General features: G+C 38.5%; 1 protein-coding gene and 1 long non-coding RNA gene across 2 annotated transcripts; both read left to right on the top strand.

Moving 5' to 3' along the window:
* The first annotated feature begins 3,900 nt into the window (after nt 1-3,900).
* LOC130216429 (uncharacterized) lies at nt 3,901-5,375 on the top strand. Its single transcript, XR_008835803.1, has 3 exons — nt 3,901-3,999; nt 4,819-4,923; nt 5,324-5,375. It is a non-coding gene; the product is annotated as an uncharacterized LOC130216429 (long non-coding RNA).
* A 262-nt stretch (nt 5,376-5,637) lies between these two features.
* On the top strand, nt 5,638-20,124 carry LOC130216667 (NLR family CARD domain-containing protein 3-like). Its single transcript, XM_056448552.1, has 10 exons — nt 5,638-5,782; nt 5,881-7,768; nt 11,178-11,345; nt 11,810-11,983; nt 13,479-13,649; nt 15,211-15,384; nt 16,809-16,982; nt 17,122-17,295; nt 18,732-18,893; nt 19,695-20,124. The coding sequence occupies exons 1-10, from the start codon at nt 5,638-5,640 to the stop codon at nt 19,702-19,704; spliced, it is 3,240 nt and encodes a 1,079-aa protein (XP_056304527.1). The 3' UTR covers nt 19,705-20,124.
* Nucleotides 20,125-23,731: the final 3,607 nt, after the last annotated feature.

Genomic DNA, 23,731 nt, shown 5'->3' with positions numbered 1-23,731 from the left:
CCTTGATAAACCGTCTATAAAAGTTAGCAAACCCAAGAAACCTCTGGAGCTCCTTAATGGAAGTGGGTTCTGACCAGGATAGAACAGCCTCAATTTTCTTCCCATCCATACGTATACCGGTTTGGTCAATGATGTATCCCAAGAAATGAATCGACTTCTGGTGGAATGAGCATTTCTCCGCTTTGAGGTAGAGGTGATGTTCTCTCAATGTGTGTAGGACCTCCGCAACGTGTTGGCGATGTTCGGCCTCACTCCGGGAGTAAATGAGGATGTCATCTATGTACACTATTACAAAGTGGTGAAGAAACTCCCGGAGGACTTCATGAATGAAGTTTTGGAATACGGAGGGGGCGTTGACCAGACCGTAAGGCATGACCTCATATTCATAGTGGCCAGTAGGGGTCACGAATGCTGTCTTCCATTGGTCCCCCTCACGTATTCTTATCAGATTATACGCGCTGCGGAGGTCCAATTTAGTGAAGACTTTAGCTTCTCGGAGCTGTTCCAAAGCGGCTGGTACCAGAGGAAGGGGATATCGGTATTTTACTGTACCGTTATTTAGGACCCTGTAGTCGATGCATGGACGCAGCCCTCCGTCCTTCTTGGCCACAAAGAAGAAGCTTGAGGCGGCTGGTGATTTTGAGTGACGTATGTACCCCTGACTCAGAGCCTCCCTTATGTAATCTTCCATTGCCTGATTCTCTGGAAGCGAGAGCGGGTAGATCCTACCTCTTGGCAACTGGGCATCTGGAACTAGGTCGATCGCGCAGTCCCATGGCCGATGCGGCGGTAGCTGGGAAGCTCTCTTGGGGCAGAAGACATCATGAAAGGAGCTGTACTCCTTAGGAATGTGGATAGACTGCTTCTCAGGAGGACTCTCGACCGATGTTGTAAACAAAGAAATGGGGTTCCGACCTTGAAGAGGGAGATTTGGAAAACAGGTAGGTGTACATCCAGATCCCCATTTCTTTATCTCTCCTGTGCCCCAAGAGATGATGGGATCGTGCTTCACCAGCCACGGGCGCCCTAGAATGATGTCCATATTTGCACCCTCCAGAACCAGAAATTGAATCCTCTCTTGATGTAACAACCCCACTTGAAGAAGGATGTCTTCGCATTGTCGATGGATACGGGTCGAAGATCGAGTGCACTGGGTTATCGGTTGTATCTGGTATATATGCGAGGACGCCTCAGTACGTAGGTGGAGTTGACGACAGAGGGATTGGGAGATGAAGTTCCCTGCTGACCCGGAGTCGATGAGGGCTGTGACAAGGAGAGAAATAGAGGCAGTAGTTATTTGTACGGTGGTAGTAAGTGGTTTACATTGTTCAATATTCGTACTGAATACACTCACTGAAGTCCGAATGGGACGAAGGGGACACTCCATACGGGTGTGTCCACTGACACCGCAGTATAGACACAGACCCCGGGTCAGCCTCCTCTGTCGTTCCGCTGATGTCAGTCTTCCAGACTCTATTATCATGGGTTCTGGTTCTGGAGAGGCTGTTGACTCAGGCGATTGGAGGAGTGCAGACGAGGGGGTGATGGTGTCCTGTTGATAGGAACGGAGACGATCGGAACATCGGAGAGAATGTTGGATGAATCTCTCCAGACCCATAGTATCATCTAATGTGGCCAGCTGGATTCGGAGAGTGGGTTCCAAGCCGAGCCGGTACGTGGTCAACAACGATCTCTCATTCCATCCACTTGCAGCTGCTAGAGTGCGAAACCGGAGAGCATATTCCTGTGTAGATAGAGTACCTTGCTTTAGATGATACAGCTGCTCTCCAGCGGCTACTTCCCCATCAGAACGTCCAAACACCTCTTTGAAATACTCCGTGAAGGTAGTGATGGAATTCATGACCGGCCCGGCTTGGTTCCAGATCGTCTCAGCCCATTTAAGTGCAGGCCCAGAGAGTAGTGATACGATGTAGGCGATCTTTGACTTATCTGTGGGATATAGAGAAGGTTGCATTTCGAATATGAGGGAACATTGTAACAGAAAACCATTGCACTCCCCCGCTCCGCCTGAGTAGGGCGCTGGTCGGGCCATGGGACTGGAAGGAAGGGCCGAAGAAGAAAACTGTGGAGGCGGAAGTGCTCGGTGCTGGTGGTGCGTTGGAAAGTGGAGCTGGTGGCTGTAGAATCCGCTTCAACTGGTCCACCAGCTCTTGAAAGTGATCGGGGGTGCTCATGTTGTCGTCGTTATGGGTCCGGGCTTCTGTTATGAAGCGGACAGGAGACAGAGGTAAGGAAACGTTAGGGTGTTTATTAAATGACAACAAGGAGCACATGAAGGATAGCCAGGAGGATCAGGAATGATGTTGGGGTCTTTTCCTCCGTGGCTGGGTAACAGGAATACACGAGGATGGACAGCACACACCAGATACAGCTGACAGAGGATGACACAGACTTGGAAGGACTGGAAGACAGGACGATTCGGGTGGACCAGGAAGACTAGGAGGAATACAAAGAGAACAGGTAAGTAAAGCGTTTGTTTTAGCTGAGGATGACTACGCTGAGTGGTCGCTCAGTTGTCCGCTTTCGTCGAGACGAGCCCGGACAATGAGCGACTGGAGTGCTGTGCTTTTATCTGGTGCTCGTGAATGTGATGCAGCTGTGTGCTCATTAGAAGTCAGGTGATGGTGATCTTCGTGAGTGGGGATCGTGAGAGCCTGACCAATCCGTGACAATTAAAGGGCACATAGTTTACCTCTTTTTTTATGATTTAATAATAATATTATGGTTCTTCTGAGTGTGCCAGTTTAGGTTCAGTTTAAAACACAATTCAGCTTTTTTTATTATAATGTGTTAAAAAGTGTCATGTTGGGGGCGTGTCCACAGTTCGCTGATTTAGGGGTGTGTTGCTTCACATGTAGACTAGTTTCGGCTTCCCGCCCAACGTAACAAGGGGGCGGAGCCATAAGCTCACCCGCTCTGTGTTTGCAACACAGACAGGCAGACTGAGAGGATCCGCATTCAGTCGTACATGTACGACTCGAACACAGACCAAGCAGAGAGTACAAAATCATGTGTGTCTTTGTACAGTTTTACAGCCAACTGTGTGCTAGTTTCAAGTGCCGAGCTTGTACACAGAAACTAATAACCACGCACACTGAATTAACTTTGACCGAGGCACCGGATGCGCTGCGACACGGCACACCAGACACTCTCTGTATCTGTATCTGTACTCTCACGCATTTTTGAATTCTAAACATAGGTTTCTGCAGCGGTCCGCGGCGCCCAGCCATCGACTTGAGTGTACCCTGATAGAAACCGATGTTTAGAATTCTAAAACGCATGCTAGTTAAGATCACAGGGAGCTTCTGGGATCGCGAGAAATGCAAATGACTGAAGTATAAGGTAGACTCAATGAGAAGTACACATGTTTGCAAACCTACCTAAAGATACAACCAATAATTCCGATTAGAGTGATAATGTGGAGAATATTGATCTTGTGTTGAGCCCAATGAGCCTTGCATCTAAAAATAGAGCTAGGGTGTTCCTTTAGTGATATTGCTTAGACTCACGCTGAAAATGGCGGACGTGAATCAACAAACTGAGGATATGATGCGCCTGTCAATCAATATTGGTGGGCAGGGGGACCGCACTCCTACGTAAAGTTGCGGTCGGTTTGAAAACCGCTCCAACTGGTCCACCGTTTTTTATGTTGTTAAATTGAAAAAAGCACTAGGTGTGCTTATATCACCCCAATATGACGGTCTATACACCATACATGCACATATGTCTGTCCAAACAGCTTGAAAAGTAGATTTTTTTACCATAGGTGCCCTTTAACTATGAATGCAATTGTTTTTTTTTCACATACTATCTGGATTTTTTGGTAATTCTGCTGCACCAGCTTGACTGCACAATGCGTCTTTGTGTCTTCAGTGTGAGATCAGATTCAGAGATGTTCAGCTCTGTGTCTGTGAAGAGCAACTGTTCAAGAGATGAACCACCTGAATTCAGTGAGGAGAAAACAGCATCTAATAAAAGGTATTTTGGGGTTTTTTGGGGTTCAACCTACGTTAAAAGATCACTCAGAGGTTTTATTAGCTCTTTTCAAGGAATCGGATCTTGAAAATTCAAATCATTTGAGTCAGACTGAATCAAATTAAAAGCTTTACACCTTATCAACCATTTGTCCAGCAGATAGAGGACATCGTATTTTACCAATCTCATTTATATTATTTTCTTGGCTAACGATAATAACATAACACCAGTTTTGGGTTAAATTTTAGCAAAGTAACAAAATCTACAACTCGAGGCAATGACTTAGAAGCACATACACAAGAACACAGTTATTACAAAAAGAGAACAAAGATTTATTGAGCTACACTACGATTCATGAAGAAACCTACGGAATATAAGCAAACAACAAACAAATGCACACACACATACACACAGAGGCACTTCAGAGGATGCAAAATGAGTTGACAACTGTCCCAAATTAATTCTAGTACTTATTACTAAATCTTAAAATCACACCTGAGAAACCAGAAAAGCAGAGATTTGGCTTATCTTTAACTGCTTAAGATTATTCTGCACCAGATCAGCAAGAGACATTAGTTTGTGGTACTTGCGCTTTTACTGGAAGGCGAGGTTTCCCTCATCGGCTGGACTCGGGACCAAGATTTCAGATTTAGACTGGTTTTGATTCTGAAATATGCCAGTGGGTTCCTACAATGAATATGTACTCGCTTTTGTCCATCGAGTGACAAATGCTTTTTATTCTTATTTTTGCAATATTAAACCTTCTCAAATAAGGCTAAATGCAGTATAGTCTTGTTTTTCACAGTTTTTTTGTGTCTTCAGTGTGAGATCAGGTTCACAGGTGTTCAGCTTTGTGTCTGTGAAGAGTGACTGTTCAAGAGATGAACCACCAGAATTCAGTGAGGAAAATATATTGTCTAATAAAAGGTATTTTGTTTATTATTATTATTATTATTATTATTATTATTATTATTATTATTATTATTATTATTATTATTTTCATTGCTCACTCATACAAACAAAATGTAAAACTTATCATTCAAATATTTATCAGAGTATTCACTTTATATTTTTTCTTTTTTACATAAGTCTCACAAAGAAATTGAAAAATATTAAATATATATATATATTTTTTTTTAACATTCTGATTTAATATTGCTTGCACTGACCACTAGGCATCATATTTAAATTATCTTTTGATGAAAGAAAATATTCCAACATTACTCAAATTAGGTTGCTTTCACAACTGCCTTATTTAGTTCAGTTTTATTTATTTTATTTTTTATTATTTTTTTTTTTTTCATATTATTAAATTTTATTTTAACAGGCTGCAATATGAGACTGTAAATTCAGATTCCCAGACACATGTTAATAACAGCAGTTACACATCAATCTTACAGGTAGGAAACCTTGATCTAATAAGTGCAGTATGAAACATTGACATTGTGCGTCTTTCAAAGACTCTCAATATAAATATTGTTGACCATTTCCTGTCAATAAACTGTAACGTTTTTAAATTTTTAACTACTAAATATGGATATATGTTTTCATTGTATTTTACTATTTTTTTTATCTTATTTTTCTTTGTAGGATCTTCAGAGCAAAATAGTTGATTATGTGCAGAATGAGATAAACAATTTTATGAAAATTCTGCATAAAGAAAACATTCAATTCTTTGTAGAGGACTTTAATGAGAACAAAAACAGCATAAAAGAAGCAGTTCTTGAGCTCACACTCTACTTCCTGAGAGAATTGAAGCAAAATGAAGCTGCTGATACTCTAGAAGGTGAGACACTAATGAATATCAGATTAGAAAGGCTGATTATCACGACCACAAGAGATAATTATATCTGAGAAATATCTGTGCTTTATTTTTCTGTTTAGATGAGCTGTTCTTCATTCACCAGCTAAAATGTGGTCTAAAAAATAAGTATCAGTCTGTGTTTGAAGGAATTGCACAACATGGAGACTCCACACTCCTGAAGAACATCTACACGGATCTCTATATCACTCAGGGGGGCAGTGTACAGGTCAATACTGAACATGAGGTCAGACAGATTGAAGTTGCTTCCAGACATCATGAAGCTCAAGAGATACAGGTTGAATGCAGACATTTGTTTGAAGCATCTGAACAAGACAAGCAGATCAGAACTGTACTGACAAAAGGAGTCGCTGGCATCGGGAAATCAGTCTCTGTGCAAAAGTTTGTTCTGGATTGGGCTGAAGGAAAAGAAAATCAAGAGATCAGCTTCATATTTCCTCTTCCATTCAGAGAGATGAACTTAAAGGAGAAAGAGAAACTCAGTTTGATGGAGCTTATAACTCAGTTTTTCCCAGAGACAAAAGGACTGAACCTTACAAGAAGGAATCGATTCAAAGTCCTGTTCATCCTTGATGGATTGGATGAATGTCGTCTTCCTCTGAACTTTGCTGGTAATGAGACGTGTCGTGATGTTTCATCACCAGTCTCACTGGATGTTCTCCTGACGAACCTCATCAAGGGAAATCTGCTTCCTTCTGCTCTCATCTGGATCACCAGCAGACCAGCAGCTGCCAGTAAGATTCCTCCTGACTGTATCGACCGGCTGACAGAGATACGAGGATTCAATGATGAACAAAAGGAGGAGTACTTCAGAAAAAGACTCACAGATGAGAATCAGGCCAAAGAAATCATTGATCATGTTAAAAAATCAAAGAGTCTCTTCATCATGTGCCACATCCCAGTCTTCTGCTGGATTTCAGCCACTGTTCTCCAGAACATTTTACAGGAGAAGAGAAATAATGATGTGAAAAACAATCAGGCTGATGACGCCTCCAAAACACTGCAGGAATCAAACATTGAAGACACTCCCAAGACTCTGACACAGATGTACACACACTTTCTGCGCTTTCAGATCCAGCAGAGCAGAAGAAAGTATGATGGAGAGTACACAGCAGATGTTTCCTGGGATAAAGACACCATCTTTTCACTGGGGAAACTAGCATTTCATCAGCTGCTGAACAGCAACCTGATCTTCTATGACACAGACCTGGAAGCCTGTGGTATTGACGTCTATAAGGCCTCAGTTTACTCAGGCATGTGTACCCAGATCTTTAAGCAGGAAACAGGGATCATTCTTGGCACCATGTACTGCTTTGTTCACTTGAGCATTCAGGAGTTTATTGCAGCCCTTTATGCACATCTGATTCTAGACCTCAACAAGATAAGTGTGTTTGATAAAGACTCTAAAAACAGAAATGAGTCCATGATTGATTTGCTGAAGACTGCAGTGGACAAGGCACTCGAGAGTGACAATGGAAACCTGGACCTTTTCCTTCGCTTTCTTCTCGGTCTCTCTCTCCAGTCCAATCGACGACTCCTAAGAGGTCTGTTAGCACAGCAAGACCACAATAACTGGAGCAAATGGAATATATTTCAGTTCCTCAGTACAACAGTAGATAAGCAGCAAGACCACAATGACCAGAGCAAAGAGGAAATAGTTCAGTATATCAAGCAGAAGTTTGAAGCGAATCTTTCTCCAGAGAGATCCATCAATCTGTTCTACTGTCTGAATGAACTGAACGACCAAACTCTGGTGAAAGAGATTCAGACTCACCTTAGCAAAGGAAGTCTCTCATCGGCTGACCTTTCACCTGCTCAGTGGTCTGCTCTGGCCTTTGTGTTGTTGACATCAGAGGAGGAGATGGAGGAGTTTGAGCTTCAGAAATTCAAGAAATCAGACGAGTGTCTCATCAGACTATTAGCAGTCATCAAAACCTCCAAAAGAGCTTTGTAAGTTTAGATAAAACAGTAGTCATCCTTCATTTGGTTTCTGAGTCATGTCAGAACAACATTATAGGAAATCGCTTAGATAACCCATCCGTCTGAAATGAATAAAAATAGCAATTGAAAATGCCTTTTGAAATGGCAAGTGAAACCTAACAGGGCATCCCCTCCACAATTCGGAAGTTATAGGGAGCACATGTTAGACAGTGCTTTAGTGCTTACTGATTTCCAGAGTTCCAGTGTTTGCCAGGTTGCGTGATGGCACATTCAGCAGTGGTCGGGTTGGGTCTTCTCTCCGGTCCCTGGGCATTTCACTAACAGCTAAAGGAGCTTCTAATAGAGCACACTTAGTTTCCACTAAGCAACACAGTTGGCAAATGTGTCTTTTTAAAATATTGTAACGACTGTGCATGTGTTTCCACCCTAGAATGGTGCTATGTGGGGCCTCACCATTGGTGGGTCAGTGATCGCTCCAATGGTGTTGTTGGTATGGGCTGTGTCAGCCTTATCTTGATGATTGGATTATTATATCTCAGTCTTGGGATAAATTGATTATATACAGAGGCATGGTGCTCTGGCACCTTGACCTGTTGGGGCCATGAGTCAACCAAGAGAGGAGGCGGCTCTTCTCCAGGTAGACCTTCTCCTTTATTGGAATGGGGTTGGATTCCTTAGGCATATCCCAAATGAGTGCACCAGGCTAGTGCTGGTTTGTCTGAGAAAGCTCGACAGGTGACACAATGGTCCCACTGAAATCTTTTCAGAGGCTTCTGGGCATATGGCACCCCCAGCTGCGATTCATCGCTTGAATTGTTTTATATAAGACCACTTCAGATCTGGCTTTATTATCTGGTCCCCAGATAATGATGGGTATGGCATGCAGGGACAAGAAGAAGCCCAGGTTGACCTGTTTGCTTTTTCCGAATCCACCCATTGCCAGTTGTAATCCATTTGTAGCCCTCTATCTTGAATTCTGTCATTTAGGCAGCTCAGATGTGAGGTTTGGTGACCGGGAGGCATTTTCAGTCAACAAACCATGCCTGGAATTTGGCCTGCACTACTCATGTTATCCTGAAATCCCGACCTAGCTTTGTGCCAGTGTCAGGGACCAGGTAGTGAGCCTGCAAGCACTGCCTCAGGAGAAGACAGACCCAGACCTTTCAAAGCTGTGTCCTGATCTTGCACTATGTTTATTTTAACTGCTCTGAGTTTAAGGTCCTCTGAGATCCATATACTAGTAAATAGGATGTGTTAGCACCTGGACATCCCTTTCAGAGAGCTTCCTTTTGCATCCACAGTTACTCCTGTTGGATGTAGTTCTTCTTCTTGGTGGTATGCTGACATTGCTCTTGTTTCATCATAAAGACTTGCTGTCTTAGTCACAGATGCGCCAGCGAGATGCACACCAGCCATTTTTTTTAATGAACAATGTTGTTGGTCATACAGTCTTTAACATGTTTAATACACTCAGTTAACTTAGACAGTTCAGACATCTCATCAGGTTTAGTTGAAATATATAATTGAGTATCATCTGCATAGCAGTGAAAGCTGATCCCATGTTTTCTAATAATGTCTCCCAGGGGTAGCATGTATATTGTAAACAGCAAAGGGCCTAAGACTGATCTTTGAGGCACCCCATACTTTACTGTGCTGACTTGTGAAGGCTGTCCATTAATATTCACAAACTGGTAACGGTCAGCAAATTATAGTCTACAGTCAGTGAAAACCTCTCATCTGTGTCTGTAATCTTCAGCAGCACATGTAGCCTCTGTTAGACCATAATTCCATCATTCCCAGTTCATTTTAGTCCAAAATGTGAAGATAATAGATATGACATTTTGTTCATGTTTGCTGAAAAATAATGTGCTCTTTTTTCCGGCTTCGCCTTTTTGTTTTTTCCGCGCTTCACTCTCGTGTATGTCAGTGTCTGACAGAATCGGGTTTCAAAAGCATGTCAATAATCAAATGCACGTTATTATCATCAGCTCAAGAAGTTTGTTATTTCAGATATAGACACGCGGTGAATGCAAGGAAGAAAGCGAAACCGCTCGCGCTTCAGACTGTCTCGTAAAAACTACGAGGCACAGGGTAGATTCTGCTCTACTCCATGGCTTTGTGGCTGTTTATCAAGACGACGACAAGGTTTGTTTGAGCCCGGATTGACCATGGCTCGTTATTATATGTATATATAAATCCGCTGTAATGTCTCGCTGTGTATTTCAAACATGGCGGGTTTTTTGTTTTCATTCTGGCTTGTTGCGTAAGCGAATGATGTATCTCTGTAAACCTATAGCATTCAGCTGCGCGTCTAGGTCCGCCTTTTGGTATCCTTTCTCGTGTTTGGTACCCTTTCGAAAGGGTGCTGAAAAAGTGGTACGGTACGGTTTGGTTCGGTACACCTTTTGACAGTGGAAACGGCCGTAAAAGCGTACCAAACCGAACCGTACCATACCACTCAGTGGAAACAGGCCATCAATAACAGCTAGCTTGTAAGGATTTGGAACATGGCCTAAAGATAAAGAAGAGTTGATAACGTTAAGAAGAGGTTCTCCTAAAACAGGTAGCAATTCTTTCAGTAACTTTGTTGGAATTGGGTCTAACATACATGTAGCTGGTTTAGAACTATTTATAATTTTATCTAGCTCTTCCTGTTCTATGATTTTGAAGCACTGTAGGTTATTTTGATTCAGTGGGATGTGTACTGGATCTGATGTATAAGGTGGTGCAGAAAGTTTAACATCTTCTATTTTCTGTCTAAAGCCTTCTATTTTATCACTGAAAAAATTCATGAAGTTCCAAAGATGACCGATTATTTGTTAATTTAGCGATGGTGTTAAATAAGAATCTAGGATTGTTATGATTAATTTCTATCAGTTTGCAGAGGTGCTCAGCCCTGGCAGATTTTAAAGCCCTCCTATAGCCGGACATACTGTCTTTGTACGCAATTTTAAAAACTTCTAAATTAGTTTTTTTCCATTTACGTTCCAGAACACGGGTTGCTGTTTTGAGAGCGCGGATATGATTATTATACCATGGTGTAGTTTTATTCTCTCTAGCCTTTTTTAGTTTGATGGGTCCCACAGTATTTAGTGTGCTAGTAAAGATGGCATCCATACTGCTGGTTACTACATCAAGGTCATTTGCGTTTGCGGGTGCATTTCAATATAGAGAAAAATCATCTAGGTTATTTGTGAATTCATCTTTAGTGGATGAAACCATCAAACTCTGCTCTTACTGGTGGAATGTGCAATCAATAAAGAGTTATCACCAGGCTGGTCAGATTTAGCCAAGAAACCTCCAATACTAAATAGGCCAGTGTTTCAGTTTCATTGTCCAACCCTTGTATGTATTTAGCAAATGTGTTAAAGAATATTTTTCAGTGTAATAAATATCGAATTTGATTTTCCTTTTGTAGGCTGAACAGCTGTGAATTAACAGACAGAAGCTGTTCAGCTCTTGCTTCAGTTCTCAGATCAGACTCCAGCAGTCTGAAGGATCTTGACCTGAGCAATAATAATCTGCAGGATTCAGGAGTGAAGCTGCTCTCTGATGGACTGAAGGACAGTAAACTGGAGAAACTCAAGTGAGCTGATCTTTAATTCAACATCTCTGGATCTTCGTTTATATGCTAATGACGAGTTTTCGCAAAAACAAATAAAAACATTGTTGTCATTTTGAGATATCATGGCTAATGTTGTATATTAAAGAAAACAAAAATAATCTGAAAAATACTTTAAAAACTGTGATTATCCGTTCTTGCAAATGAACTTCATATTCACTTTTACTTTGCAACTTTCATTTCCATAGTAAAATGTGAGTAATTTTTTATGCTTTAATGTTGTTCAGTGCATTTCTTGAACAACAGAATACTCATTGGACTTTGACACATTTATTTTACAGACTTTTACACTGCAGTGTTACACAATCAAGTTACAAATGGGCTTTGGAGCCTAAATTTGATCTGAAAAAGTTAATTATATTTAGTGAGTATTATGTATTAACATGAAACACAATGTTAAATTTATTTCTGAGTTTTATTTCCTCTAGTCTTTCAGACTGCAGTATCAGTGAAGAAGGTTATAAAGCTCTGGCTTCAGCTCTGAGATCAAACCCTTCACACCTGATAGAGCTGGATCTCAGAGGAAATGATCCTGGACAATCAGGAGTGAAGGAGCTCACTGAGTTACTGCAGAATCCACACTGTACACTGAAGACACTGAGGTGAGACATGAGGAAAATAACCATGAAAATAAATTATATAGAGAGTGTTAATTCACTAAAATATTAAGATGGACAATTTGACATAAAAAAATCTTAATAATGGTTGTATTGTGTAATAAATGTTGTATTGTGATAAATGATACTAGACCATTTTGAGAGATGTAAACAATAACAATAGTCCTATTCTATTTCCTGCTTTAAATTTTTAATTTCTATAGCTTCTGAGAGTCCAAAAAGCTCCATATATTGATAAGTAATATTATGATAGCTGTTATTATGTTAAGATATGATTGAATTGCCTCTTTTTACGGTTGTAAAACAGTTTGACAACAAGCAGGAAGTGTTCATGTACCAATGGCGTCATCGCATTGAAATGGTCTATAGTTGTGGTACAAGTTTAAATTGTATCAGAAAAAATTGGTCACTAGATGCAGTTTTTCTTCAGTGTGATAATAGTTTGATAGTTTGAAAATAAATGCGCATGATTGTTTTATTTTGTAAATATACCCTAAAAAGCCTAACAGTGAAATAGTTTACTGTTTCTGAACACACTGTCGTTTATTTTACAGTACATCAGCTCAGTTCCACTGTAACAGTGCTTGACTCACCAGCACTTAAAGTGTCGCATGCAAAACTGTTGCAAACAATTTATTTGTGTTGAATTTAAACAAACAAATTAAATTTAATAATGTTCAACTTAATTTGTTTGTTTAAATTCAACCCAAATAAATTGTTTACAACCACTCAACGTAAAAAAATGGAGTAAATCCAAGGAATCATCTTTGAATTTTTTTTTTCATTGTGTGAGGATGTCCAGCTGCTCTCAAACTTGTAGCCTTACAAAGCAGTTTTTCTGAACATGTTTAATTTATAGATAGAAATATTTTGAGGCTTTCCCTGTGTTTTTTTCTTGCCCAATTCAGTAGGTAGAAATGGTTGAAAGAGCTCTCTGACTGGTTATTCAGCAATGAATCAGAAGGTGAATGTGATGTAGTGAAGTGATGTAGCAAGTAAAGAATTCAAGCGAAGAAGGTTCACAAATTTTGCATTAATTTTGCTACATTTCTGAAATTATTTCAAACGATATAGATTATTCGATTGTCAGACATATTTGCAAGAGCAAATCCCTTTGTGGTGAGTATCAATTACTGTGATAATGGTACTACATGCTGCTTTGTTTATGCTTTGTCTGCACACGTTAGAAATTTACTTTCTCATTTTAGTAGGCTTTTTTCTGTTTGGTGTGTTCACACAACTTTTTGGTCCAGACTTGATTCAACATGAGCTGAGTTTCGTTGGTGCTAGTTGTTTGGTGTCAGCTTGGTGTGTTCCGGCTAATTTAATTACACTCTTTTACAGTGAAACGAACTGTAACTTTAAAGTAATACAAACAAAAAAATGTAGTTTGGACATTTTCAATTCATTTATTTTCTAAATGTTTTAGTTTTAGTTCAGTTTTCGAGACCTGACTCCTGCTTGATCTTCTCTTCTTCAGGTGTTTTAGTCCTGCTGCTGATGAAGTCTGTCAGTTTGTGTTTGGAATGGAAGGTAAACACCTGTTACTCCTGAAAGAACTGAATCTGTGTGATCGTGAACTAGGAGACACACGAGTGAATCAACTCTCTGCTCTACTGCAGGATAAACACTGCACACTCAACACACTCATGTGAGTATCTTACATCAGTCAACGTGTTACATGAGCACGGGTGATGTTACAGCAGTTGATATTAACTTTTCATTTGAGTCAGAGCAGATTACTCTCAGAATCACCCCAGAGACGCAATAAAATCATTACAATGATGCAATGTTGAGTAAGTTACTTAGATTACAAATGACTGATTACTACTGGAAAGATGTAATCTGAATAAATTACTAATTACTTAATGTAAAAAGTAATCAGATTATTAATTACTTTACTTTGAATTTACTTTTAAAACATATAAATATACCTATAAAATTACAAAAATAAACAGGTTCTTTTAATAATTTAATATTAACTGAAAAACATTACAAAGTATTGATCACAGCAGCTTGATCTTCAAAAAAGACATGAAGAAAACTGGATAATTGTAACCACTGACATCCATAGTATGATAAAGTGTTTGGGTAAACACTGCAGTGTTTGGGTGTTCTGTGTTTGTCTGAGGTATTAATCTACCGAAATGTGCATATTCCATACAAACCATTAATCTGATTGGTCGGTTCTTTTCTCGTGACTCGCGGTTTTCAACAGGGAGCGCCTGGGAAATGCGAGCGCATGCAATATGCGCTCCATATGCGATCCATATTTGCACAATAAGTGCTCCCAATATAACACGCGCAAAACACGAAATATGTGAACAGCCCCAAAAGCAGATACACTTCTTTTCAAATTCAGAAGATACCATCACTCCCCATCCTGTGCAAAAATCCAAATTAGCCTGTTTAGGCTGAGTTGGGCCGCTGTGTTATTGGGCACTGGTGTCCTCTTTGTTGATGAGTATTGTTGTAGAATGCTTTCTGTTTAAGAGCTTGCACAAGCTGCTGGTGGAATTAAAGGCTGTCGAAATTTCTTTAGAGACTGGACATAGACTGCATTTCACAGCAATATTTTAGTTTTTTCACTCTGTGAAATCAAAGTAATGTCTGTTATTGAAGAAACAGCCACTCAACAGCAGCTATTGAAGCTTGCGTTCTCCAATAATTTAAAAGCACATGCTTATGCTGCAGTGGAAAACGCGATTTGAAGGAAGCATTTTTTTTTTTCTTCTAAAAACTATATTTGTAACACAAGTAATGCAATTACATTGACTTTAGAAACTAATTAAATTACACAAATTCTAAATGTAATTCGTTACATTACTTCATTCCTCAAAAATGTACTTAGAATACAGTAATGGGTTACTGTTGAATGCGTTACACCAAACTATGATTACAATTAAACAGGCAATAAACAAACCTACAAATTGTTAAACTATTGACTTTCAAATTGATTGTTCTTGTTTCTGAAATCATGATTGTTGACTTATTTATTGTTTCTTTTTCTTACTTTGTGGCTATACAATAGTTTCATATGCTGAAATCTGAAAACAGCTGTACACTATTCTGTACACAACATTTATGTATAATTTTATTTAAAATATAAATTAGTTGACATTGTTTTAATGTTTGATTATTATTATTTTTGCAGCAGCAGAATTTTCAGTATAAAATGAATTAGTCATTGTCTTTTCTCTTTCTGTCTTCAGCCTGTGTAAATGCAGCATTACAGAGGAACAGTGTGAGATCCTGACTTCAGCTCTGAAATCAAACCCATCACACCTGAGAGAACTGGAGCTGAGTGGGAATCAACTAGGAGACTCTGGAGTGCAAAACCTCAGTGATTTACTGATGAAGCCACAATTCAAGCTGAAGAAACTACAGTTAGTTATACTTAAATCTATCAAGACATGATGATATGATGCAGTGACTGGTTGGTGGCAAGCCAGCAGCACAATAGCATCATCTGAATATTTTTTTAAATTATCAGACGTCTGAGCAAAATAACATAACATTTAGAGTAAATCAATCTTATGTTACAGTTTGTTAAATGATACACACAGCTTTCTGCTTTTATTGCAAGCTGTTTGTACAGCCTTTACACTTCCATGTGTCCAGAAGCAATTTATTTAATTCTATGGCTATTTAAATAGATTTTGCATAAAACATCTTGATATTTGAGAAGCGTCTGCATCTTCTATGCTGCATCAAATCACCCACATTAGCTTTCACACACATGACTCCCATAAATTTTATAATAGCAGTGAAATTGAAACCACACTGAACTGAACTAAACTGAACTTCAACTCTGAGATCTGAACTTTACTAGAACTATGTGAAGCTGCTTTGACACAATCTACATTGTAAAAGCGCTATAGAAATAAACATGAATCGAATTGAATACATTTTTATAATAGTTCCTTCATAAAAACAATACATTCTCTGTGAGAATACTGGCCATGTGCATTATCATGTATTTCCAGAACTCTAATTAAAGATGTGGCAGTACCTTTTTAAAAAATTTGTTTGTATCTAAAAGCTCCATATTTTTAAAAGTGTATTTTATTACCTAAAGTGTGGTGTACTAGTCAATCAAAAGTACAAAATTAGTTCTCTTCAATACTCTTAAAAAGGTGCCCCTTCTGTCACTTTTTTGTACCTTTATTTTAGAATGTAGATAACAATAGCAGTTTTAAATACCTATTAAAAAATGTATTAGAATAAACCCATATTGATCAATATTGATATTTACCCCAATTTAAAGGTTAAAATAGCTGCCCAACAGTATTTAATTGGATGAACATTGTTTAGTTTAATGCCTTACCCAGAATATAAAAATGCACATAAACACATTTAGATCATTTACTGTAATCATTACTATTGGAATGTGAAGAGACTTTCAAGCAGCACAACAAAAATGTGTCTGAAGACTATCACCTACTGCACCTTTAATACAGCACTCTTGTAATAAAAATATCAGCAGTTGGTCCATAATTCCAGTATCATCCTTCCTTCACACAATCTTCAGCTGTATCTTCTGCTGTTTCTGCATCTGAAGAATGATTCAGAAATACTGATAGTTAACAGCGTGCTTAATTAAACTGAAGCATTTGAAGTTGAAAAATATTCCACATGCTGAAATAAGAATGAAAGACAGATTAAACTGACAGTAACAGCACATATACTGGACAAATGGTGCTCTTCACAATTTTATATTAGACAAAATGCGTATTTATATTTTATAAATGGATCTAAACATTTACTTTACATAAATCTGAGTCATTGTATTTTCTCTTTCTGTCTTCAGTCTGTCTTATTGCAGATTTACAGAGGAACAGTGTGTGATCCTGACTTCAGCTCTGAAATCAAACCCATCACACCTGAGAGAACTGAACTTCGGTCTGAATAAACTAGGAGACTCTGGAGTGAAAAACCTCAGTGATTTACTAATGAAGCTACAATTCAAGCTGGAGAAACTACAGTTAGTATCGTTATACTATATGGTGTTGTCTAAGCTGAAAGAATGAAAGAGCAGTGCTATAAATGATCTGCATCAAAACGTCGGGAAATCGTGAATTTACAGTAATTTGAATTATTGTCTTTTCCCTTTCTACCTTCAGTCTGAATAGATGCAGTATTACAGAGGAACAGTGTGAGATCCTGACTTCAGCTCTGAAATCAAACCCATCACACCTGAGAGAACTGAGCCTCAGTGACAATCAAATAAGAAACACAGGAGTGAATCTCTTATGTGAGGTTCTGAAAGATTCACACTGTAAACTGAAGACACTGAGGTGAGAAACATTCACATACAGTTTAACCTGCATATTATGTTTCAGGTCAGGTATGATTTTTTTTAAATAGTTTGAAATACTACAAAGTCCCGTTAAGGCAAGTCGTTTTACTCATCTGCCATCTTTGAATTATCTCTCAGGATGTATGCTCGGCTATTTAGTTTGAATGGGGAAACATCAAATTCTCAAACTGTTTGCCAAGCTTACGGTGAACTTTCATATTTGGAATCAACAATAACATTATTTACATCTGTCTCTTAAGTTTAGTTTAAGTATGGTTTAAAAGTAGACATTCCAAGCTTTATGTGGATATATTACTCATGTCTGTGAAGCCATTTGCATTCATAACAACTGCAGGTGTCTGGTCCAAGCCCCTCCCCCCGGGAATCTTCAGGCTATATCATTCGATGATTGGCTTCTGTACTAGAAGGCGTGGCTTCATTCGCCATGTTGATGTTACACTTTTTCCCATTTAAAACTACATGAGTGGCATGTCCTGAGTATTCATTTGTCTTTGATACTACTAAACTCGTTGTGGTGGTTTAAAATTCATATTTCAAGGGAAGCAGGCGGCGGCAACTGGTGAATGTTAGATTTTGGTGTATTTAGCAAAATGACCAAACCTTCAGCATAAGGTCTCCCAGGTTTGGTTCTCACTCGTCTATCTCTGTCATCACTCTTTTATTCTTCTGGAGCTGCTCTGTGAGACTCTAAAGCTGTGTGATGCACACTCTGCTCCCATGGCACACGCTACATCTATATTTACTTTTTAATTATTTATTTTTTATTTACATATATATACATATATATATATATACAGTGTTTAACATTCGAAGTGAATTAAAAATGTTTATTTTTTATTTTTTTATGTTTTTTAAAATTGTTCGAGGGTAAGAATTAGTGCTGTTTTAGGACAACTTTGATGTAAGGTGGTAATCCACTTCAAATGTTGACTACTGTATTTGTGTGTGGTGTGTGTATATGTGTTTTAGCTTCACTATATATTTTAATGTCAGACTCATGTCTCTTTTTCTGTCAAGTGAGAAATTAAGATTAAGTTTAATACATTTTAATTTTAGAAATAAAATTAAATACAATTCTAAATGGCTTCTTTTGCAGATCTGCTGAATCTGTATTAATATAGTTTCTTTAAAGCTTTTTTGGCTTTTAATTTAATATAAGTTGGTATTAAAAAGTATTTTTATTACTAGTTTTTATCAATAGACACCCTTAAAATGTTGAATTAAATCACTTCATAGTCAGTGTCTAATAATGAGTCTGAGATCATTTTAGATTTCATTTCTTTATCTTAATAAATCATTAAATCCTAGATATATGAAGCTTAAGAGCCTCCTGCAGTTGAGTATATCAATCCTGCATTAAACCACTCAACAAATCCCTCATCATTTCCCTTTTCTCTGTTTGTCTCTTTCTAGATTAAATGAATGTGGAATCACAGATGTTTCTTCTTTAACTCACTGTTTGACAAACACAAAAGCTCTGCAGATTCTAAAAGAGCTTTATCTGAGAGACAATCCCATTGGAGACTCAAAGCAGAAGCTCATTGATGTGATACGAGAGTCAAAGTGTAAACTGATGTGAGTAAACAACACTGATATTAAAGATCTTAATTTTCCTCTGATATGTGAACAAATCAAATTGTCATCAAGCTTTATTTAAACAAAGGGCAAACAGTGCAATTGTTAAAGAGAAAGCACAGAAAAGCTGCGATGTGAAATTCTAATTATAACATCCGTAATGTTTTTAACGTAACATATTTTGTCGTTTAAATGACTACCCCCATAGCAAAATTTCTCTGGCCCACACCATCAGCATTTGCTTGGCCCACATGCCGCAGTGAATTACGGTACATGACTGGACCAAGTCTGGCTTCCATACAAGCGGCAAACATGGACCATATCTGGGCCAAGTCTCAGTCAAGTTAATAACCCATAACTGGGCCTGAACTAGGCCAGATATGTTGGTGTGTCACAACTGCAATGTTTTTTTATAAACCCATGAAGCATTTCGCTTCATGGCTGTGCTTTTTCTTGAAGCGACGTGATTGATAGGATTTTTTCTTTGGTCAAAAATATTTTAAATGTATTTTAAAAGTGGGTCAAGATGGGCCAAAATTATGTGGCCCACATATACATTTAAACACCTTGGCCAAATACTACATTTGATATCTGGCCCAAGTCTTGAGTGCCGCCTGTAAGACGGTGCCACCTCAGCCAAACCTGGGCCATGTTTGGCCCACATGCTGCATGCCAGTGCCGAATGAATGCCTGCTGTGCCAGCTTTATGCCAAATCTGGGCCAGAATTCTTTGCTACCTGGGTAATGTTTCACTTTGTTCCTCTGAACACTGATTGTTTTCTCTTCTGGTTCTACTTTTAGACTTGAATAGCTTCTCCATCGTCAGTGAAGAATCCCTCTCTCAGTCTCAGCTTTTGATGGCAGGATCTAGAGTTTCAGAACAGAGGTAATGTATTGTAAAGCTGCTGTGGAGATGTCTGGACCCAGAGCTGCTCCAGGGACTTTTCTGGAAATGAACATTTGAACTCTGTAACACTACGTTGACACAGTGAGATTGAATAGAGCTCTCTTTACATTTTGAACTCAACACAAATATACATCACTGGACTGTGTTACTAAACATGTTTCATATAATTTGATATATAACTTGTTTTAAGTTTTGTTTTATAGTGTTTTTCACAATAATTATTGTTCCAAAACATTTTTGCAATAGGTGAGTGTTATTACAGTCATAAACAAAAACAGAAAAATGTAAAGTGTCGTGAATAGGTGCAGATGAGCTATTTTCAAAGCTGTGATATGTATTATCAAATGATTTTTAATCAAATGATCTGATCATTGCAATAATTAAAACATGGTTATTTTGTTTCGTGCTCTCCTTGCCATCATCATCTCTCACATGTCTTTGATCTGAATGACTCAGGATGAAGCAGAAACTAAATGAAGGAGAATTAGTGTAGCTGCTGTTCATAACATTTGTAAGCAAGAGATTTTATTGTGGGCGACACAGTGGTGCAGGTCACTGGTTCGAGTAGGCATCAGTTGGCGTCAGTTGACGTAACTGGGTCAGTTGGCGTTTCTGTGTGGAGTTTGCATGTTTTCCCTTTCCGGTTTCCCCTACAGTCCAAAGACGTGGTACAGGTCCATTGGGTATGCTAAATTGTCTGTAGTGTATGAGTGTAAATGAGTGTGTATGGATGTTTTACAGAGATGGGTTGCAGCTGGAAGACTATCCGCTGCGTAAAACATGTGCTGGATAAGTTGGCGGTTCATTTCGCTGTGGCGACCCCGAATTAATAAAGGGACTAAGGCGAAAAGAAAATGAATGAATGAGATCTTATTGTGAATTTAATAGGATGTATTTGATAAAATGTACAGGAACACAGTTATGATGCATTGTTTTTTATATGCTTTACTAAAAAAACTTTGTCTTCATCTAGAATATTCCATTTCTATAGTCTAGACTATTCCCATTATCAGAAAGACTATTCCAGAGTTGTGAAAACACTCTACCTTTTTGCTATTCTGGGTTTGACCAGAGTCTCTGAGTTTTCAGATCTTAAAGAGCGAGTTTGATTGTAGTGAGATTGAAGATTGAATTTAGGTACAGAGCTAAACCATTTAGAGCTTTGCATGTAGAAACATTCATTCATTTATTAATTTTCTTTTCGGCTTAGTCCCTTTATTAATCAGGGGTCGCGGAATGAACTGCCAACTTATCCAGCATGTTTTACACAGCGAATGCCCTTCCAGCTGCAACCCATCACTGGGTTAGCTTACCCAATTCACCTATAATGTCTTTGAACTGTGGTGGAAACCGGAGCAGCCGGAGGAAACCCACGCAAACACAGGGACAACATGTACACTCCACACAGAAATAACTGCTCGAGGCTCGAACCAGCAACCTTCTTGCTGTGAGGTGGTTGTGCTACCCACTGCGCCACCATGACACCTATGTAAGGAACATTATGTTGTGATCAATTGAGAACTCAACAGGCAGGCAGTATAAGGAAGATAAAAGTGGGATGATATGATCATGTTTTGTTGAGCTGGTAACACTGGCAGCTGGCAGCTGTTTTGATCAATCTGAAGTTTGTTTGTGGAGGATGCAGAACAGCAGTGAGCAGAACATTACAGTAATCCAGTCTAGAGCTCATCAAAACATCAACTAACTCCTCATCACCTTAGAGAGACAGCCTGTTTCTTAGCCTAATAATATTACTTAGATTAAAGATGGCTGTTTTTGTGACAATGTCAGAGATGATTTTCAAAGTTTAAGTTGCTGTCTAATGTAACACCCAGGTCTTTGACTGTAGAACAAATGCTAACATTGCAGAATTATTATATCTAGTAGTAGTTGCGGATGTTTCAACACACCCATGAGCAGGATAGTACATAGTGAAGACTTCTGAATGAACATAGCAGAACATCTGGACTTTTTTCTGTCACTGTTTTAGCAGGTTGTAACGTTCTTTGCGCACAAGCAAACACTACTTTAACCCTTTGAGCAGTGCTCAAACATTTAGCTTCTACATGTGGGATTGTTATTTCTGTGTCCATATAAGGATATGGAATGTATAGAATTAAGAATGAAAACTAAATTTGTAAGATTTCTACTCTCATTTTACTGTCATTTGATCAACCGTGAGGTGACTTCAACATGCTAGTAGTAAAAATGTTCAACATGAAACCAACCTTTTTATCAGAGCTACTGCTTCTGTTTATTTATTCAAGAACATTCCATACCTTCACATTTTGACACTGATAATCCTGATGATGATGATAAAGGATCAAGACAGGAAAAAGAAGACGAGCTGGAAACATTTGAAAATAAATTAAATTACAACAAATGAGACAGTGTAGTTATTTGTCACTTAAACTAAAATTACATACAAAAAAACTGATTTCAATTGTCTCTTATGATGAAGAAATTCTTATATAATTATTTTATCTGATGTATTTAATGAATTAGGGGCTTTACGGTGGCGCAGTGGGTAGCACAATCGCCTCAAAGCAAGAAAGTCGCTGGTTCGAGCCTCGGCTGGGTCAGTTGGCGTTTCTGTGTTGAGTTTGCATGTTCTCCCTGTGTTCACGTGGGTTTCCTCCGGGTGCTCCGGTTTCCCCCCTATAGATATATACACTAGATGTTGTATACGGACCCTGAGCATGCATCAATAGCGCCACCACATTAGTACAGGGCTCCCAGGATCAATGTCATTCAACTGCACTAGTCAAGACAGTGTGCCAAATGTTAAGATGCTGGACTTTAATGCTGTGTACGGGTGTAGTAACGAGCAAACAAAGCACAATATATATTGTATATATAATGTATTTATCTATGGGTTTCCCCCACAGTCCAAAGACATGCTGTGCAGGTGAACTGGGTAAACAATAGAGCTGAAAAGTTTATTGTCATTTAACAAGTTCTGTAATAATTCCATGAATTTAGCATTTCAAATAATAGTCATTGTTTTTATAATAAGATTGGAGAATTGAATTTGCACTTACAGTCGCTGTTTTATAGCCCTTTAAAACATGACTGTCTATTCGGCTTTACCATTTAGATCTATATATGGGATTAATTTGTCAGTAATTGTACAGTAATGCAGAAGATGGAGGGGAAGAGAACAAGCTGTAACGGCAGGGGCGCTAGAACTTTGTTTTAGTTTGAGATCTGTTAGAAGAAACAGACTCTGAATGTGCAAAGGAGGCCACAAAAAATTGGCATGTTTTTAAGACCTAGTAAAAACGAAAGGAAGACAATTATTCGACAATATGTGATGAAGAGATGGCAAAAGAAATGGGAGGAAGAAAGAACAGGAAGATGGTATTACATGATCCAGAGGATGGTGGGTAAAAACAGAACAGTAGGAAGAAATAGACATGAGGAAACAGTTATATTGTTTCCCAGAGATGGGTTGCGGCTGGAAGGGCATCCGCTGGTTCATTCCGCTGTGGCGACCCTGGATTAATAAAGGGACTAAGCCAAAATGAATGAATGAATGAATGAAACAGTTATATCAAGGTTAAGGTTTGGACATACTGCTCTAAATAGCGGGCTGTTTAGAATAGGAAGAGTTTCAAGTGGAAATTGTAATTGTAATGAAGAGGAAAATATAGAGCATATTATAAAGAAATGTCCATTATATAAAAGGGAACGGAATATGATGATAATAGACATTGAGGAAAATAATGCAAGTATAGATAGTAATAGAACTTTAAGTAGTGGAGTAGGAGATTTTAAAGAATTTAAAGCTTAACTAATGTTTATTAGAAAGACTGGGTTAGAATAGAATAGAATAGAATAGAATAGAATAGAATAGAATAGAATAGAATAGAATAGAATAGAATAGAATAGGAATAAGAATAAGAGGGTAGAAATTTCACTGCTGATCCAC

The sequence above is a fragment of the Danio aesculapii genome, chromosome 22, assembly GCF_903798145.1.
Source record: "Danio aesculapii chromosome 22, fDanAes4.1, whole genome shotgun sequence".
Taxonomy (NCBI): Eukaryota; Metazoa; Chordata; class Actinopteri; order Cypriniformes; family Danionidae; genus Danio; species Danio aesculapii.
The sequence above is the reverse complement of the archived record's forward strand: the minus strand, read 5'-3'. Positions and strand labels throughout refer to the sequence as shown.

Excerpts from the sequence above, each read along its gene's own strand:
- LOC130216667 (XM_056448552.1), top strand. The coding sequence starts at position 5,638 with ATGAAAATTCTGCATAAAGAAAACATTCAATTCTTTGTAGAGGACTTT. Across the intron at positions 7,769-11,177 it reads AAAACCTCCAAAAGAGCTTT|GCTGAACAGCTGTGAATTAA; the intron begins GTAAGTTTAGAT and ends TTCCTTTTGTAG. Across the intron at positions 17,296-18,731 it reads TGTAAACTGAAGACACTGAG|ATTAAATGAATGTGGAATCA; the intron begins GTGAGAAACATT and ends GTCTCTTTCTAG.